This window comes from Amblyomma mixtum, chromosome 1, assembly GCF_055824585.1.
Source record: "Amblyomma mixtum isolate Tamu chromosome 1, ASM5582458v1, whole genome shotgun sequence".
Classification (NCBI taxonomy): Eukaryota; Metazoa; Arthropoda; class Arachnida; order Ixodida; family Ixodidae; genus Amblyomma; species Amblyomma mixtum.
In genome coordinates this window covers 24870732-24890757 of record NC_143012.1, presented here as the reverse complement: position 1 = coordinate 24890757, position 20026 = coordinate 24870732, and the positions used below count along the sequence as shown (strand labels likewise).

The 20026-nt window shown below is 50.7% G+C and overlaps 2 protein-coding genes across 6 annotated transcripts in view; both read left to right on the top strand.

Annotated features, from left to right (window-relative positions):
• The window catches only part of LOC149365772 (uncharacterized), a 64803-nt gene extending 50803 nt beyond the window's left edge, over nucleotides 1-14000 (top strand). For all 5 annotated transcript variants that reach the window (XM_089545943.1, XM_089545970.1, XM_089545966.1 and 2 more), the window contains 7 exons: nucleotides 3329-3490; nucleotides 4504-4614; nucleotides 5546-5720; nucleotides 7543-7648; nucleotides 8987-9120; nucleotides 10455-10746; nucleotides 12558-14000. In XM_089545943.1, coding sequence (XP_089402069.1) covers nucleotides 3329-3490; nucleotides 4504-4614; nucleotides 5546-5720; nucleotides 7543-7648; nucleotides 8987-9120; nucleotides 10455-10746; nucleotides 12558-12567 — 990 coding nt within the window. In that variant the 3' untranslated portion in view covers nucleotides 12568-14000. The remainder of the gene's footprint in view (nucleotides 1-3328; nucleotides 3491-4503; nucleotides 4615-5545; nucleotides 5721-7542; nucleotides 7649-8986; nucleotides 9121-10454; nucleotides 10747-12557) is intronic.
• Nucleotides 14001-17198: 3198 nt separating this feature from the next.
• Nucleotides 17199-18286, top strand: LOC149365771 (uncharacterized). The gene has a single exon (XM_089544143.1). The coding sequence runs from the start codon at nucleotides 17476-17478 to the stop codon at nucleotides 18229-18231; it is 756 nt and encodes a 251-aa protein (XP_089400269.1). The 5' UTR covers nucleotides 17199-17475; the 3' UTR covers nucleotides 18232-18286.
• The last annotated feature ends 1740 nt before the right edge of the window (nucleotides 18287-20026 follow it).

Genomic DNA, 20026 nt, shown 5'->3' with positions numbered 1-20026 from the left:
TAATAAAAAGCCAGGCTATTCATTAACGAAGTGATAATGTGCGCCTTGCAGACAAAAAAAAAAAAAAATCACACGAAACACAAGCATCACGACGCCTTCAAGAGGCATAAAGGAAAAACAAAAACAGACTAATTGGAAGCTGCGAGAAGGACTAACATACATCTCTCCTTAAGGCAAATTGATTAATTAAGCTTAAATACGTATATCCGACTCTCGATATCGAACATGTTGCAAATCTTTAACAAGGCTAACAGTGGGACTGGTTAGGGTGCATAATGTTGTTGGTGAAAACAGAACTTACACGGAGAGAAGCATTGTTGTTTGTGCTCGAGGTGGGTTACCTAGGTCACGTGACCTAGTGACGTCATCATAACCGGCTCACAGGATTGTGAAGGGACTGCCTGCCGTGGTAGTTGGTCGCAGTTAAATTAATGACTGGTCGCCAGAGCTTTCTCGGGACGAGCAACCCGGGTCTAACATGCCCCACCAGTGGTATCCCCTGCCATCGCAGAGCAGTGACGCATTGTTCAACCACTGCGTCAGCAACGCTACTGTTGGAATAGGTGGACGTTACGAGATGCAATTCAAAAGCAGTCAAACGCGGAAGCTTGCACCCCCCCCCCCCCTCCCTTTCTCTTCTTGTCACCGTCAAATGTCTTCAGGCTTTTCAGCCGTGCTGTGGAGCATTCAAGGCGCCAGTCAAGCTGTAAGCTCCTGTAAAACAAGAAGAGTCTTTGTCATAGATGTTGAAGGCCATTTGGTGTTTAAGGTCGGTGTGGGTGCTCCACTGTGAGACTCAGAAGCAGACAGTATGGTCCAGAGATTTTATCCGAGACTGTACAGGTCGCGCAAAAGTAAAGCAGAGCTCGCATCTTGGTAAGCACTGCGCTGCTTCACCTGGGAAGCTGAAGGGCGAAAATCGAAAGAACAGCAGTGATAGGGCGCTCTACTAGAGGGCGCCACAATCGATTTTGCCACCGCTTGCATGCTCCGTTTTACTCCGTTTAGGTGGGAGTGAAAGAAGAAAGAGGTAGCGAGGTGCCGTAGTGGAGGGCTCCGCAATAATTTAGACAACCTGTGTATCTCTAACGCGCACTGACATCGCACGGCACACGGGTGCCTTTAGCGCTTTGCCTCCATATAGACGCGGCCGCACCTGCCGGGTTCTAACCAGGGTACTGCGACTCAGTATCCGAGCGCTCTTGTCACTGAGCCACCGCGGATGGTCAGTCAGTTACGACTTCGATTCCTACAAGTGGTTGCCCGGCTGAAGAAAGGAAGACGCGCCACTTTCTCTAAGCGCGCCTTAGGTTCACTGAACGGAGCATGTGTCGTGTGCATCCAAGCACGAAATGAAGGAAGAAAAAACTCGCCAAGCACAAGCACCTACACACACAATCCCGGGCGCAGCTATTAAGCATCGGCGACGGCGTCACTAAAAAGTAACGCCTTTCGGAACGAATGCACCGAGCCACATGAGGCTCGTTTTTAATGGCCTCTGAGATTCGCTCCGCAAGGCGCCAGCTGAGGCGCCATCCATAAAGCAGTCATCGCCGTTAGGCAGCCTCTTATCCGAAAGCGGTGCCTCTTGACTTGTTTTTAACGACGCAATAGGCGCGGAGCACGGAGGGCACGTAATAAAAATGGCGCCATCGCTGCATCTCGGCGAAGCTCGAGCCTCGAGCCACCAGCTATGTAGAAGAACCACCGCTCAAAAACAAGAAGGCTTTCTTTCTTACCCTTCAAGTTGGCACCCCCCGCTCCACGTTCTTTTAGAGCTTTTTATTGTTTTTTTTTTATTTTTCGCAGCAGCGCTCGGCGTCGCGTTTGCGTGCGAAGTGCGTTCTGGGTCCGCGGCGTCGTCACCCTCTCGGGCGCCGTAGCACCCACGGCAAGCAGCCGATGGATGGGAGAGGGTCGGCGCATATCGGGTTACTTCCGAAGGGGAGAGGACCAGCGCGGCAGTAGCAGCAGGTTCCTAAAGAGGTTGAGAAACGGTGGGAGGGGGATTGCTCGGTCGACTCGGTGTTTTGGCTCTCATGGCATGGCGCGCGAAGAAACGGTGGGAAAGTCGGGCTCCCCAACGTTCCATCCGTGCATGTGCGTATGTGCAGTGCTGTTTGTTGCAAAGCATGTGCGTGCGTACGCAGATATAGCCCTGTTCGCGTTTGCCATTTCTAGTCTGATGACTCGTAGCTCCTGCATGTCTCAGCGGCGGCGTCTCCCCGGCCTGGGAACTCGGACTTGCAGTGTTGAACACATGGCGCGGTCCTTCTACCGATATGAATAATTTAGGCGCTCTTCCTCGAGCACTGAAAAAGACTAAGGGGTGGCTAGGAGGCGTGGGAATTACTGAGCATGTTTTGACGCGTGGAGCGACTCTGCAGGAAGACGTTTGCACTTCCTGATAGTTTAGTACTCCTTGGTAACCAACGTGGGAAAGGTTTACTGGTTTTCTTTTTCCTCATATGGAGAGAGGGAAACAGGGCTTAGCTACGACTAGAGAAGGCTAACGCGGCCGCGGACACTTAGCACGCTACTGAATTCGGATGACAAGAAGTGTAACACTCGCGTATACAGGCACATACACATATGCGAATTCTTAACCAATTTAAAATTGCCAGTAAGTTCTGTAGACCTTAAAAAACTCTTAAGAGAGTCTGTGCCGCAGCAGAATCCGCTCATCAGAACGCAAGAAAAAAATCCATGGAATCTTTATTAGGACGTTCATGAACCGCATCTCTTTGAGTTATCCTTTCTGCACGACATATGTAGAGAATCCACCATTCTGGGATGCCAGGCAATGCATAGCAGAAATGTAGCAACACAAGTATTTTGCATTCGCGGTGGTGAAGAGCTGTTCCTTCAATTGTTTGATTGCAGAAAAGATTTAAAGGAGAACAGCCATCGGATAAGGTCTTGTTATGTTGAACTACATTGCAAAAACACTACGAATGCTGTTCGATGCTGTCGTTATGCTACTGTACGCTCAGGCGTACCCGCAAGCGAACGACGAATGACGAATTCGAACTTGGAATATGTAAGTGGAAGATTTGATGTCCGCCTTCATAATATACCACGCAATATACTCACATTTTTAGGCACTAACCGCCTTTATCGTTTCCATTAGGCCTTTAGAAACGCTCGATCTCACAGCATAGGTCTTGGGCCTGATCGGTCACCATGGGCTCGGCGCTCTTTCACCGCAAATGTTCCTGCGCCAGAAAAATCCATGTCGCGGCTTGTGAGTCCAGGATCTGGATCCACTAACGTTCTTTGCGCACTCTACTCCGGATACGCTAACGTCCTTCGTGTACTCTACGCGCAGTTCGACGGTTGCACCAAGGCCTTCTCGCGGCTGGAGAACCTCAAGATCCACCTACGCTCGCACACGGGTGAGCGGCCCTACTCGTGCCAGTTCCCGGGCTGCCCCAAGGCCTTCAGCAACTCCTCGGACCGCGCCAAGCACCAACGCACTCACCAGGACACGGTGAGATTTGTTCACGTCACGAATACGTCATTCTGCTTGGCTGCCGACTTGCTGCCTGATCTACGGTGTAAGCGTGTGAGTGGTTGTAACGACAGGTAAAAAGCTTTGGACACGCTGCAACTACCAAAAATGAATGAGGCACCTGAATTGTTCCACACGGTCTGTTAGCTTAGATGGAGCTCAGTTTAGATGCACAGCTCCGATAGAAGGATAGTTGGGGCTGTAATAACTGTAACCATGGACCTCGGACGTGAAAAATCTTCGCGCAAAGGCGACAAACGAACGCACATGAAGAACTACACTGGCAACAAGGTGGCGGTAAAACTTTCCTAAGGCACAATTTGGCCTATATTGCATTGCTAGTTGGTCATTAACGCTTTTCTTCGGCCCTGTAGAACTGCGCTGAGTTATCCGGTTCCAGTTGCTAATAAAAAAAAAAACGGACTGTCAGGCTATCTGTCTATACTCAAGAATCGCTAGTTCGAGCATGATATAATAAACAAAAATATCAAGAAATGAGGACATGGATGTAATACGTAGGGCAGCCTGACATTGTCATGCTACCCTACATAACACGTTCAAAGGAGCGACAGTGTCTAGTATGCTACATAGGAGCTTTCCTAGCCCCGTAATAGCTCAACCACTTTTTGGTAACGCATTCGCCATGCGAATTAGTTTTTAATACAGGTGAACTTGCTCCAGAGGTCGCCAGCAGTGTAGCTGTTCATGTGTACTAGACTGTTAGGACAATCACGCCTGAAGAAACTGTTTGTAAAGCCGACGGTATAAAACCTTGACCAAGGCGAGCGGTACAATTCACGGCGTGGAGACTAGGCAATTGGTAAACCTGTCAAAGTTGGTTAAACTTAGTGATTTCGTAAAGTGCACTTCTCTGTCCACTTCAGCCGTTTGTCGCTCCCCAATTCTGTTCTTGTCTCAAAAATGTATTCACGTTTCATGACGCCCCAAGAAAAGATGGCGTTGTAATCATTGCTGCGACGCCATTGGTGCAGAAACCGTACGCGTGCCAAGTTCCGGGTTGCTGCAAAAGGTACACGGATCCGAGCTCACTGCGAAAGCACTACAAAAACCACCTCTCCAACGAGGACACGGCAAGGAAGAAGGTGAGAAACTATCGGGAGCACGAAGGCATGGTGAATGAATTGCGAGCCATGGACTCGTCGCACTGACACGCGAAAAGGGGCAGAAACTTATTCTACGAAACAGCTCATCACTAACTCTACGCGCAATTTCACATCGTAGTGGGAGACACCGCTAATAACCGCTGCTTAGGAACACTATAGTAAGATAGCCTCGGAGAAAAGCAGCCAAAGCTTCAGGTCCGGCCAACCAAACACGTGAGCGAATGTCAGTCTACAAACGCACGCCATTGGCTGTCGTAGGCAGACTCAGACAACACGGCAAACAGCATACGTTTCTAGAGGAGCTAAAGAATCTCTCACAAGGTATCCGCGGTAACAAATGCGCCTAGCTCGTCGCATTCATTTACTCACTCGCCGATTAATTTACGGTTTTCTATGGTTCACATACTGAATTATTCACTCATAGATCCCATGGTTCACTAAAATGACTGAATAGTTCACTGACCGATCTGTTTATTTCCTTACTTAGTCATTGTTCCACTCACGCACTCACTCCATCCCACTCTCGCTTCACACCGTTGGTAAAGAAGTCAACGCACTGCTGAGGAATTCATGCTCTTCATTATGTGTACTTCATCCTCTCCTTTGTTGTCCTGTGAATTACTAAGCAGCGCACAAACTTCTTTACCACCGTAATATTACACTAACTAGCCCACCTACAACATTTGTTAGTATTCGCTCGCTCAGTCACTCAATCACTCCCCAGCTTGATGGCTGGAACGCAAGCAGAATGGCATCTTGGTGCCCCCTCGTCTTCCCGACAAGGCCCGCTTAGCTTCCGCACATTACTGCCTTCACCTGGTTCGCCGCGTGAGCGCGTAGTGGAGGCGCTGAACACGGCGAGGAGGAAGGTAGTTGGTTGTTAATATTTCCTCCGCGTTTTCCTCCGCAGATACGCAGCGAGAACGACGTGGAGTCCGCCAGCAGTGGTGCCACCATCGACGGCTGCCTCGACTCGCTGCAGCCGGCGTACGCGTCTCGTGACCGGCCCAAGCTGGAGCATGCCGACAGTGGCATCGGCCGGTCGCCCGGGGCCAGCTCCGTCAACGAGTGCTGCTACCGACCAGGTGAGAAACACTCTCTTCATTACACTTTCAATGCATTTCTTTCAGTCGGAATAAACCACGCTCATGCAACGCCAGGTTGAAGACGAAAAGGAACCGCGACTTGAAACAGGGCTTCCGTTAAAACTTGTTTATGGTTTATGGGGTTTAACGTCCCAAAGCGACTCATCAGCCCATCTGTCGGACTATGCACTCCATCATTTCATAGGTTACATCAATACTCGCCATTGCATCCTTAGTACCCATTTCATGGCCGCATTTTATCTTCGTTTTTTTTTTACCTCTTCCACGCTGCTCTCCTTCTGTCTTTATCTCCCAAATTCCCCTCCCTACGCAGAGTAGCATGCCAGCGATATTGAAACGTCGGCTAAATTCTCTGTATTTCATTAAAGAGTCTCTCTCTCTAGTGAAGAGCTCCGGAAATTTCGACCACCTTGGGTTCTTTAAGCGCTGACGTCGCACAGTACACGGGCTTCTAGAATTTCGCCTCCATCGAAATGCGACTGCCGCGGACGGGATCGAACCCGCGTCTTTCGGGCCAGCAGCCGATTGCCATAACCATTGAGACAACGCGGAGGCACTTCCGTTAGAGATGTGAACGGTACAGGCGGACTGTACGGTAGAGAAGTGGACGGTAGAAGCGGACTGTTTTTTTTCCACCCTAAGACCTGAATCGGAGAGTAGGGTTTTAACGATCCGAAGCGACCCGGACTATGAGAGACGCCGTAGTGAAGGGCTCCGGATTAGTTTAGACGACCTGGGGTTCTTTAACGTGCGCTGATATCGCACAAGACACGGGCTCTTTTGTATTTAGCCTCAATCGAAATAAAGCCGACTTTGCGATCAGCAGTTTTTTGACGGAACAATTCCTGTTTCTATCATATTCATTGCTGTTATACTGCACGAAACGCATCAGTGAAGTGTATCGCACCAGTGCAAGCTGGTCCCGAATCCAGTTTATACTGCGTCTAAGAATGGCCGCAAATAAATTATGATTACTACCAAGGAGAACCATGCAGACAGTGGGCCTCTATATTTATTACAGTGGTGAACCATCACACGTTGCAGTTCGGCTGCCCACGGTGTAACATTGAGCCACGGTGTCGAATGCCTGATTAATGTTCTGCAACTTGCTACCTAGCATTTTCATCAGGAACGTCTGTAATTCGAATGTTTCGGAGGAGCATGAATGTTTAGGAAACACACTGGAGCGCTAATTACGAACACGGACGTAATGACGGATCGGGACGAGCGCTATGCTTTGAACAAGCTTTATTGACGAAAAGCTTTTATATGGCAGCTTCTTTACCCATGCGCCAAGGAGAGGACCACAAATATACATGTGTTTAAAGGCACACATTAAGAAAAACCTTTTCACTCCGACTAAGGACCACTGACGTGTCACTAATGCAATCAACTCCTCGTTCCTAGATATAAATGGCTTCTAGAAATTCACGTTCTGTTTTGTCCCGAATCTTCACAAACACTTCAGAATACAACAGGCAAGGCTAGCCGGCGATACGATTCTTCTCCGATCTGGCTTGGCAGTGATCTGGAAGATGGGAACCTTTTTTTTTTTGATATTGAACGCTTGTGCTCACGCAGGCACTCATTAAGACATTGTCCGGTTTGCCCAACATAGACCTTGCCGCACGTAAACGGGAAATCATATATGACTCCTTTTTTTGCAATCTGCGCGGGGCGTGAGAACCCACTGCCTTAAAAGAGTGAGCATTACGGGGTTTCGCTTATTGAGTACCCAACCCCCCAAATATCTGCTGGTTGCACGTGGTACAGAACTCCGCCGCTCTGGTTGTGTGTCCAGGTCCGGCATCCAGGGCACTCCAGCTGAGCCACAGCGACAATGACATCCGATGTCGCTCGTCGCCCAACAGCCGCTACGCCCGCAGTCCTGGTCTCTGGGATGACAAGTACGTGGTCTTGGCGCTCGGCATAAGTTACAGCGAGAGCTGTTAATGCCACGTTTCCCATTTATGCGGCGTCGGTGTCGGTATCGTAACACAGAAGATGCAACGCGCTACTCTGATTGATCATAACAGGACAGAGTCATGTCTGTCGCCATGACTGCGCTTACCACGCTAATTAGTCCGAATGCCAGTCACTGGTTTCTCCGAACACAATGACGCCACGAGGCACGTCACGAGGAATCCACTAAAGCTTATCGTGGCCCTAATGTGAGTGTACCGGCATAAACGGGGCAGACATCCTATACAGCCGTACCCAGAGTTACTAAACACACCGACTGGAATTGGCTTTCCTTACTACCATACGTGTCGCTGATGTTCGCATTACCACAGTGGTCAACGTCAGGACAGGTTTTCGCCTCCCTCTCATGTTCAAGTACAGTCAGTGACAAAAGTCTCTAGGACGCGTGGACGGCAAAGTCGATAGCTGCCGTGCAGAGAAAATACCTGAGCTGAACCTCAAACGTTTTTAATCTGTGGTAGTGAAATGATGTGATCGCTGACAAACATGACGTGTATGGGCTTAAATGATTTTCCGAAACTCTTGGAGTCGTTTTTCCCGATAGTACTCTACATGAGCGGAGAGCTCGCACACCTTCATCTCACGTACTTCCTTCTAACTTAACAAGAGCTCGCCCCACTGTTCGAGTAAGAACGTTCGATGCGAATAGTGTTATCCACCTGTAGTCCACACAAATGAACCTAAACATACAGCTTTTCTTTCCGCTGTTGCTTTGGATGAGGAATTGGATGGGAATGTCGGAAAAAAATACGAACTGTATATTGAGGACATTGGAAAATGTAGAGAAACGCGGAAATGTGTTTTAAAAAATGTTGATTTAAATTGCGTCAAAGTGTACAGGTCGTTTCAGAACTTTCAGCAATAGGAATAAAGAGGCAAATCAGAGAAGCGGGCAAATGGGGGAGTAAATATACCAGTACAGGGGCAGCGGAAGACTGCGCACTGCTATCTTTCCTGACGCATTGATGCCGGCAGCAGTAGAGAAAAAGATGCTTTAGATTTCAGAGACACGCGCATATGCTACCGAAAGACGGTCAATGGGAAGAGAAACGATACAAACGACCGTCGTACTCCAGGTCTCAAAGAATATGGGCTTTTGCTGATAATCAGTACAACTAGTCGCCAAAAGTCCAAAAAGAGATTTCTCGCCCTAAGGTGACAGTTCCTTTAAGAACAGTGAAACAATCTGTACTCTCTCGCAACTTCTTCGAGACGTAAAAACATGCCAACGAGAGGTAACCGCCGGCTCTTTCTCGCCGCAGACTGCACCCCCAGGGCTACCCAATTCCTCTGTTCCGGACGAGCTCCTTCACGGAGACGAGCTTGCCCCGCAGCCCCACGACCAGCGTCCTGCTCGAAGTGCCCCGCTCGGACGTCCACTTCACGTCTGTAGAAGGTCAGCGAAACCTATTCCCACTACTTTATTTCCTCTTATGTACAAAACTTGCCGCATGTGCCTGCTCCTATCATTATCATCATCATCATAACTACCGTCCACTGCAGGACAACGGCCTCTCGTATAATACTCCAGTTGAGCCTGCCCGTGTCAGGCCTATCCAAACTCCCCGTCACGATCTCTCCATCTGACTCTCGGTTGGTCTCACTTTCCTTCCGCTTAATTCTAGCCTGTTACCAAACAGGTAACAGGGTATGGGAACTGATTTGGGTTCTCGCCCATTAGTGAGTACTAGCAACTATGATTCAGCTTCCTTACTAGTACACCTAGAGAGGAAAACATGTAACGAATATCTTGTCCGTTATCCCTGTGGCCGCCGTTGTGGCTCAGTGCTTATGGCACTCGGCTGCTGACCTGAAACACGCGGGTCCGATACCAGCGGCGGCGGTCGAATTTCGATGGAGGCGAAATCCTAGAGGCCCGTGTACTGTGCGATGTCAGTGCACGTTAAAGAACCCCAGGTGGCCGAAATTTCCGGAGCGCTTCACTACGGCGTCCCTTATAGCCTGAGTCGCTTTGGGACGTCAGACCCCATAAAGCCATGAACCCAGTGATCTCCTGTGGTACATGGAAGGTGACGAAAAGAACTTGGAAGTTTACGAAAAGCCAGTTGTGGAGAGGGAAATGATAGATGTACCGTTAATAGGCAGGAAGAGAGAAGAGTGGGTGCGGGAACGAAGCCTAGTGAGAGAGAGACTCTTTACTGAAATACAGAGAATTTAGACGGCGTTTAAAAATCACTGGCATGCTACTCTGCGCATTGAGGGGAATTTGGGAGATAAAGACAGAAGGAGAGCAGTGTGGAAGAGGTAAGCAAAAAACGAAGATAAAATGCAGACATGTAACGCGAAGACAAGATAACCGATAGTTTTCTATGAATAACGGAATGGATTCTAAAATATAACAAGCGTAGCAGAAGCCGGCAAAGAGTCAGGTAGACGGATGAGATTAGTAAGTTTGCGAGGATATGGTCGCCGCAGCCGGCACAGGGCGTGGTTATTTGGAGAATTGGAGAGATATGAAAAAGGCTACTGCTCTGCAGCGGACGTAATTAGGCTGACGATGATGATGACGCCCAACGGGGCCATACGTTACCTGTTCCATCCATTCCCTCCTCGCGATTTCCCTTTTGTGAGCGAGAGCGACCGCGTACTGTGTGATGTCAATGCATGTTAAAGAACCCCAGGTGGTCGAAATTTCCGGAGCCCTCCACTACGGCGTCCGCTTTGGGACGTTAAACCCCATAAACCAAACCAAACCACTCCGTTGCACAGGCGGAGGAGGAGGAGCAGGAGGGGGAGGCCAGCACTGCTCGCTGGAGGTGCCCGTGTTGCTGCACCAGCCACAGCGCTCCCTGTCGGCCGAGGAAGAGGAGGAACCCCTGGCGGCGCTGGACATGTGCGACCTGCGCGCCCTGGGCCACCTGGGAGACTCGCTGAGCTCTCGCGAGGACTCGGCCGACGAGGCACCCCCGCTGCCGCTGGACCAGCAGCCGCTGCCGCCCTTCGACGCCAGCTTCTACTCGTCGTGCCTGCTTCTGGACGAGCTGCAGCCACACTTCGGAGGGTGCGTTGCGGATCTTTGAGGCCTTTGTATTGACATGCCGGAACCTGGGACTCACCCGCTAGTTATGAACCTTGGAAACACTCAAGTTCACCTCAAGAGTATGACGCGCATAGCGTTAAAGGTTCTTTGCGATCGCTTGAGGGTCCCCTGGCACACCCCTTCACAGACACCTGCACGCTTGTTGACATAACATACTGCTTTATTACGCATCCATATTTATAGTGGCGCTGATTAGAGGCCCTAATTAACAAAGTGTTCCTGTATTGTAGCTCACCCACTGTGCAGTGTGATGAGCTCATGCAAGGCCTACATTTACCCCACTGAACAAACGTTCCTCTGTGGTGCAGAGATACAGCGTGCCCAGCTCCCGACCCAAAATACTAGGTTTGAATCCGCTTGGTCCGCTTTTTTTCTTTTCTGTGGAGAGGTTTTTTTGCGTCACTACTCTCTCGACCAATCGATTTTACAGTCACAACGACGCCTACACTGGGTTTTCTGCCTGACGGGACATTTAAGTGTTTCGCTTTAAAATGAACGTTGATTTCCTCTCTGAGCCAAGGCGTTATGAGATGTTGACCATGGTCTGAGTGCACTGCTACCCTTTCTTGATGCGTGTGCCTTCCAGAAGCTTCATGTGAATGCTCATGGCGAAGTTTGGGGGGGGGGGGGGGTAATGAGCTGTCGCTTTATGCGGCCCGGTTATGTCAGGCGTCATCTGGTTGTGGTAGATTGAGGACGTGACTTTTGCGGACAAGTAACTCAAACCATTCACTACTCCACCTATGGCGACACTTCCCGCACACCACAGGTTTCAATATCTGGCACATTGACTGGCCCTCAACGCGCAGGCGCTGGCCGATCGTCGCGCCACATGCGGTATTGTGTGTGAGCCGCTCGGATTTCCTCAGGACATGAAGACAAATAACCGCAGGACGCCACCAGTAGCTTACGACGCAGCTTGTAGAACATGCGTCATATTGCTAATTTTCAAAATCTGGTCGCAGGACATACTTGGACTGGGGTTATGAGTCCCGGGACTATAGCGAATAAAGAACCCTGGACGCTAACGACACAGTGAACTGCAGCCACGTCCCATGGTGATTCAAGCTGCAGGTTGCTGACACCTACTTTTAAGAGCCGCTTCCCGCACGTAGACTAGCTGCTTCATTGAGCGCAGTTGTGCTAAGAGGAGTGATTGCATAGCTGCGTCGACTTGATGCGCGCCTGGCGGCCACAGCGTGCTTCGTTTTTCCTAAGAAAGAGTACACAGCCCTCAAACCAACGTCCGATCGTTCGGAACTTTACACACGTCCTTCTCCTAAAGGGGTAGAGGCACCTAATACTTTGAGTGTTGTCTTTGCTCTGCAATCAGTCATGCGTAAGGTGTTCGTTACCCCAGGGTCACTGTGTGAAACTGACTGGTGCAGATGTTTGGGTTCGAGCAGTCGAACGATGGTTGGGACGTCACAATAGATATCGGATCACATGACACATACAAAAACTTCATGATAGTGGCTGATTGTACACGCACTGTGATTAAGTCTTCTGGAGCATCCTATCGTAAGAGGTGGACCGAATTAGAGCGACAAAACAGCGATTGCATTACAATTTCTGTATACCTCACGTGATCCATAATTCACAAGAAAAAATACGGAAGGGGGAGTGAGGGAGTGAGTAGAAACTTTATTGATTTCTTAAGTTTCGGAAGGGGGAAATTAATGCCTCCGCCTATTTACTCACCTCTTAAACAGATAACGTTTTCTGATTTCTCTGCTGATTCTACAGCCATATCTTTTTTTTTCTTTCTGCAGGGTGTCCTGAAACCGACCGAGGCGCCGCGCGAGGCAACGTGCAAATCTCTGCGGAAACCTTTGTTCCGAACTCCGTCCACGGATGTAGACTGTGCGATTCTCAGCTCAGCCACCGAGAAAGAAGTCTATACGCGTTGGTCATCGTCCGAGCCAAGAGGATCGCTGCTCTGCAGGACAGTGCGCGTACAATGTGTACGCAAGACGACGAACTCTGCGCTTGCGTCCCACAGGGCCCGAGAACTCCCTGCCTCATGTGAACAGCAGCCTTGCGTCGTTGCTGTTGCTGCTGTTGTTGTGGTTGTTGCTGTTTTTGTAGTTATATGTCACCTGTCGGGTAAGAAATGAGAACACGCCTCGACATTGATTTTTTTTTATACCTTGCTCCAGTGAGTTTGTTTATACGAAGCTCGAATAGGTGGCACAATTATGGGATGCTGCTAGTCCGCAAGCGGCACGCCAATTTAAATTGCAAGGCGGTGTGGTGCTACGTGATTCCTTTCAAGGAAACAACTTGTTTTTTTCAGACAGGCATGGACATGCTGATAGCCTGTCGCCAGCCACGCACGAGCTGGTGGCGTTGACTTAACGACGGCGTTCTTGGTCAGGCACTTAAAGCTTATGGTTGGATTCGATCCCCGTTAGGATAGTTTTCAGTCAGGCCCAGCTTATATCAGGAGACCTTGCAACGTCACTACGAGAAATGCGTGCAATACTGTAGGGCTGTGTACACTGCTTGTCTCTTGTCTTTGTGTGTGCGACGACATGCGAAGAAGAATGATTTCGCCGTTATTTGACGGCAGAACTAACGTTTGAGATTTCACGTAGTACATGTCGTATCGACAGTGGAAGCACGTTTGGCTCTTGTATTAATAGAGAGACGTCAAATTTTTGAGTCGCATTTCCCGGCGTGAAACATTGCGTACGGCGTCTGAATGCCAGTAACATGATGTGGTATTCGTGAATGCGCTCGGGATAATTTATTACCGCGTGATTCACCTTAGTTTCGATTTTTGACTGTCGGGGTCTCGGTAAGTGGTCGCAAGCCGGGTCGCACAAGCATACCGCCTTTCTGTTGTACATGCGACCCCATGGCTACTGCCAGAAGCTGAATGTTTTGCCTGTCACAGCGGCCACAAGTGCGCAGGTGAGGACGTTTCTGAACCCCACTTCACGCATCGGGCTGATACTCTTCACAGTAGACTGTGCAAGGTCAGTCGAGCAAGCGTCTGCGCGTTTTAAAATCAAAATAAAATGTTTTATGCGCTGCTCGCCTTTTATGCTTGTCTGTACACCTTGTAAACGAAAAAAAAGAAACATCGGCAAGATTTTTGTGCCTTTTTTAAAATTTGGTGCCTGTAACCCTTTAGGACAGTTCAGGTGCAACGTTGAGCTTCATCTTGAAAGACGACGTGGGTGCCTCGAAATAAAAACGAGTGAGCACAATCAAGCAATGTTTGCCTTTCAGTTGGCACGTTCGCATGATGCATCATTTTCATCATCAGCCTGACTGCGCCCACTGCAGGGCCAAGGCCTCTCTAGTAACTCACCAATTTACTATGTCTTTGCCAGTTGCGGCCACTCTATCCCTGCAAACTTAACATCTCATCCGCCAACCTAAATTTCTGCCACCCCCTGCTACTCTTTCCTACTCCTGAAATGCAGTCCGTTATCCTTAACGACGATCGGTTATCTTGCCTTCGCAATACATGCTCTACCCAAGCCTATTTCTTCCTCTTGATTTCTATTACGATGTCATTAACTTGCGTTTGTTCCCTGCCCCACTCTGCCCTCTTCCTGCGCCTGTTTAGGCTACATTTGACATTTTCCTTTCCATACCCCGCTGCATCGACACTAACTTAAGTTGAACCCTTTTCGTTAGCCTCCGCGTTTCTGCCCTTGAGTGAGCACCGGTAAGATACAGCTATTATATACTTTGATGCATATACCTAAGAAACTGTCCAAACCCGGGATAACTTAAATTGCCCTGCGTGCTGAAGGGACAGCAACGTTATACGCTGAATCGTTAGCAGGCTTGCCTAGAGCGCCCAAAGCAAGAGTCCTCTAAGGTGCTAATGCTTATGTCGCTTGTATCCGTATGCGGCTGTTCTGAAGCATTGTCTAAGCAGCTCAGAACTTCCTGCAAGCTTTCGCAACCATTAATTTAACTGTCACCTGCCTCGGTGGGCGCTTTACTCACAATCTGGTTGGCTACCTGCCACAGTGACAACACAACGTATGCCAACACAACACAACAAAAAGTCATGTGACATAGGTGTCAGGAGGGCGGCCTGCTTTTTCACTCCCAACCCCACCGACGACACCGGATTTTCTGTAGAAAGAAAGGCTTGATGGTATAGCGCTAAAAAATTAATAAAATAATTAAAAATGGCTTGGGCATTTGCCCTGGCTGCGAGAGGGCGTTGGTTCAGAACCCACCGATACCCACTTCACAGTACCACTACAGTCCTGACAAATCCCGATTCACCTCCAACTGTCTGACTGCGAGAAAAGACAAAAACAGAACAGGTTTGTGAAAAATTCTTTGTCAAACCAGAGCTAGCGCTCAAACATACGCGTTAAACAATTGCGACCGTCCTGTGACTTTTTTCTTCCGGTATTTTACACCGATGGTTCGGTAAGTTTGGGATAAAGGCAGCTACCGCCTTTGAAGCGTCGAAACCAACAACTCCAGACGCCTAGACTGGGAATTTCGGGGCTGTCTGGGACGGCTGGCGCTGCGTCGGGCGAAAACCCGGTTTGCTTGCCCTTTTTCCGCCCTATAGTTGCAAGGTCAGGACTTTAGACAAGTACCTACTAATAAAACCTTCGTATTTAGTTCTTCAAAAAAATTTCCCGCGTTCACTGCAACCGGACAGGGATGTCCAAGAACACGCAGCATTTGGTGCAGGTTGTGCAGACATTGGGCAGTTTTGACGTAGGGAGAGAGGGGTGGCGGTGGAAAGCCTGGGATTTATTTTTCTGCCGCATGCTCTTTCCTCTATGCCAGTAGTAGCAACCACATTTCACCCGTTAACCATAAACCATAAATAGGCACAACCTACGCCCCCCCCCCCCCCAAGAAAAAAAAAGAACAGAAACGATTACATGCCATGCTTCCCAAGCAATGCATGCCACTCTGCCCTACACTGGGTTGAAACATCCGCATTATAACCACATGGTGTGGGAATGCCAAATAAATAAAGCAGTACCTCGAACCCCAGATCCGAAACAGGAATGTTGCTGAAAACTTTTATTGTCCAACAGATAAGGACCACACCGCCTGGGCCGCTCTGTCTCACCCCCCTTTACGGGGAAGGGGACTTAAGAGCGGCCCAGCCGCACGGGATGGTCGCATTCGATGCTGGCCGGGTTGGTTTCGCCGGCGGCCTCTTCTGCCAGTTGGACGGCGGTGAGTTGGAGCTCAGGGTCCGAGCTCCGCAACAACGTTTCCCAGGCTTCCCTACTACTGATGTTTGGGCCCTGCCTGGGGAGTAAGTGCACTCCCAAATTATATGGTCGAGGGTTCCTCTCGCCCCACACTTTTTACATTTATCGCCCTCGCAGTCCGATCGGACATGTTTATTTAGTACTGGGTTTGGGTATACTCCAGTCTGCAGGCGTCTCCACGCCGTCGCCTGACTCCTATTTAACGCTGTGCTTGCTGGGGGAAAACACCTCCGGCATTGCCTGTAGTGTTCTGTAATCTCTTGATACGAGATTGATCGCCCTTCTCTATCATGTTCGGCCTGAGCCGACCCATCCTGTACAGCTCGGCGGCAGAGATCTCGAGCTGCACTGTGGGTGGCCGAGTGAGCTGACCAGCGCTAGCAGAACAGGTTGGTTGAAAACAACCGACTGTCGGCAGGGATCAATGTGATCCTGAAGTGAGCCTATGTGCCCTCAATGTATAAATAAAGTTCCTCGCTCTCCTCCCTCCACTATGGCACGTCATCCCTGCCCTCCCTGCATGGTTGAGGCTCCCAGCTAGGACGGAGAGAATTGCTGCACTATTTTTTTCCTCAAAATCAATTTCCATTTTACTCCACGGCGCGTTTGAGGTGTCCACCAATCTGAGACAGTTACTGCGTCTTTCCTTTCCCGAAAAACCATTTTTTAATCCGCTAAGCGGCTTTTCTGTGCGCTCCATCGAATTACACTGGGACATGGCTGGAGCGGGAGTGGATTTTCCTTATACAGGCAGTGTATGACTAGCTCGCGCCACACAGCCTGCACAATTCAATTGTAATAGTGCAGTTTGGTGCCGTAAGCAGTACCGAAATCGTTTGAACTCCGTACAACGGCACATAAGTGCCTACTGGACGAGGAACAGTGTTTACCTCCGATCCTACCACCCTCGCGACCAAACTTCGTCTTTTTCGTCCACTGTTCTCCTAGCTACGCATCCCAAGTGCGTTCAAAACCGGGATGTGAACATACTGGCCGAATTATTTATTTCATGAGAATAGTGCAGTTGAATCCTTAAAAAAAAAATCTCTTGCTGCAAAGAACTAGAAACTATCAGTTAATTTGTATTTAAGCGAATAATTTAGTTGCTTTTTGCCGCATCGGTTTTTAGCACACCAGGCCCGCGTCGCCCTAGTCCACGTGCACTTCGCGTCTGGACGTCTTCAGGTAGCGCTGCCTCGGAGGCACGAGGTGCGTGCGGCCGCGCGACAGAACGCCAGGCGGACAAAAGCGATGGGCGGCGGCTCTCGGGGGCTCGCGGAACGTGGCCGACGACGACGAAGCAATCGGGTGCAGGAGCCACCGGCAGGCGCTCGAGCCACAGCAACGTTCGAACGGCCTGTGCGCAGGAACTCCCCGACCGAGCAGCGCGGCCCCCAGTAGCGCGGCGCCGGCCAGCACCCATCCATTGCCACCTGACAGAAGCAGCTTCAGATCGTCTACCAGTACCACGATGAGCGGCGCCGGGCGTATCTTCGTCGGCGGGCTGGACAGCGCCATGACCCGGGAGGACCTCGAGCGCGAGTTCGGCAAGTACGGCCTTCTCAAGGAGGTGTGGATGGCCCAGAGCCCGCCCGGTTTCGCCTTCGTCGAGTTCGAGGACATATCGCTCGTGGACGAGGCGGTGCGTGAGATGAACGGCGCCATTGTCAACGGCGCGCTGCTACGCGTCGAGAGGGCCCGTGACAAGGCCAGGACCCCCCGCGGCGGCGGGGCCTTCCGGTCGCGGTCTCGCCGCGGAGGACCGGGCTCTTACCAGCAGGCGGGCTTCGAGCGGAAAATGATGCGTCGCGCCCCGACACCCACGATGCCGTCGGGACCCCCTCCGCTGGACGGCGTCGCTGTCGCCGGGGCCCCAGTGAACCCCGGTGCCGGCTATGGCGGCTGCTACGGCTACGCGGCCGTCCCTGGAGGCAACCCGTACGCCGCCTACGCCGCGGCTGGCGCACCGGCGGCCAGCTGGGAGGCTCCCTACGGAACAACCTACTACGCTCCCGCAGCGGCTCCGGGCTACGGCGCCTACTACGGCGACTACTATGGCATGGCTGCTGGCATGGCGGGCATGCCAGCTCCGATGCCCATGGCCGATCCGGCGACCGCAGCTGCGTTCTACCAACAGCAGCAACAACAGCAGCAGCAACAACAGACGCCGCAACAGCAGCAACAGCAGCAGGACTACGGCCAGATGATGCCGCCGCCCCACATGTAGGGATTTTCTTTGTGTCTTTTTGAGTGTACATAAAGAAAGGGCCTCTTTGCTTGCAGTCGGCTCCTTGTGCGCTCTGTTCATGGGTACGCACACATGGAATCGTGTAACGAGTAGGCGCGGCCCCGTTGTGGCTAGAGCATGCACTTCTGCAGAGTGATGGCGTTCACCACGTGCGCTGCGCCTTGTCACTCGAAATTAACGTTTCCGGCCCAGTATAGTAGGCGTAACCGCCTTCCTAAAGCCCACCGGCTGTGGCCGTTAGTTAATGCCGCCTGGCCTGGTCCAGTACTCCTCCCTCTTAGGTCATGCCCTGGTATCAATACACGACTCCTGTGTGTCGGGGCACGCTACATTTGTTGCAAGCAACATGCCTGTAGGCAACGTCTCCCAACCTATAATACTCGCACTGAATGCTGTCAGGGGATGCCACTGGTGCAGGTTACAGTAACGGCCACTTGTTCAATGCAGGAAGCTGTTTGAGACAAACGACTCCTGACTTGTACACTGCTACTTGCTGCCTGAATGTCACGTATCTGACTGTCTTGCTGTATAACGTCTGGCTGTCCAGCGGTATTATTCCACTTTGGCAGAGACTATTCAGCGGATGCACTTTGACTCAATGTCTGGGAGTAACGTTTGGGACGTTGTACGGCGCGCCTTTGTTTGGAGGCTCGCAGTTGTCAAAGGTTAACGTCACCTGCCCAGAAGAACTCTTGTTCCTACTTGAGACTAACGCCTTCATGTCCAACGCTACGAACTTCAAATTGCAGTAACGCTTCACAGTCGATACAGTTCGCTCTCCTGTCTGAGATTAACGGCGCCAGTCGTAAACAGCCCGTCTTCTTTTCACTACGCCTTCATACGCGTCACATCGCACTTGTGGTGTGCCTACAAGCCGGAAGTGACGTCTACGAACCCGTGCAAACCGTCCTCTTGTATGAGAACAACGTTCTCTTGTCCAACGACATGCGCTATAGCTCACAAGTAACACTACGTAGCCGCTACGACAGGTTTTTTGTACGACAGGTCTCGCGGCTCGCACATTGTTAACTCGCTGCTTAAGGCTGTAACGTCACACATACGCTGTGCCTACCGACGAACTGAGATCCAGCACAGCACGTCCTACTGTTTGGGGTTAGCGTCCTCCCCACCAGCCATCGTTTTCCAGTGCCGCTTCACAACCGGGACACATCTACCTGTTTGATAGTAACGCCTCCCGTCCTCTACGGCACATCTTCAAGAATAACGACCACGGGGCTGAAAAGCACGACTTGTCGCTCAAGAGTATAAAACACCCGGTCCAGTACAAAATCTTTCGAGATTAACGTCGCCTGCTGCACGTATGCGCTCCAGATTTGCCGGGAGCACTTGTTCGTCGACGCATTTCGCCTGCCTGTCCAAGCTAACGTCCCTCGCTCTGCACAGCACGCTCTTGCTTGGAGACAACCGCTTTTGCTGTTGAGTTAGCGACGGAGTAACGCCTCTGAGTGCAGTGCGGTGTCCTGCTTGAGAGTAACGCCTCTCGATCCAACGATATTGGTTACAGATTGCCTGTTACACTGCTTAGCCTGCTTAGCCGATGTACTTCCTGCCTGCCTGAGAGCACGATCCAGCAGCACAGCGCCTCTTCCTGTTTGGAGGTAATGTCTCATGGCTGAGAGCAGCCCACCCCTTACTTCTTGACAGTAACGCCTGTAAACCGACGTAGGCCGATTTATTGTTACGTCTACTGCTCGAGTACAGCACCGCAGTTAGGCCTGTCCCACTACACTCTATCTATTTTTGAGCGTCAAGG

What these genes read in the sequence shown, in the direction of transcription:
- LOC149365771 (XM_089544143.1), top strand. Translation starts at nt 17,476, where the DNA reads ATGAGCGGCGCCGGGCGTATCTTCGTCGGCGGGCTGGACAGCGCCATG.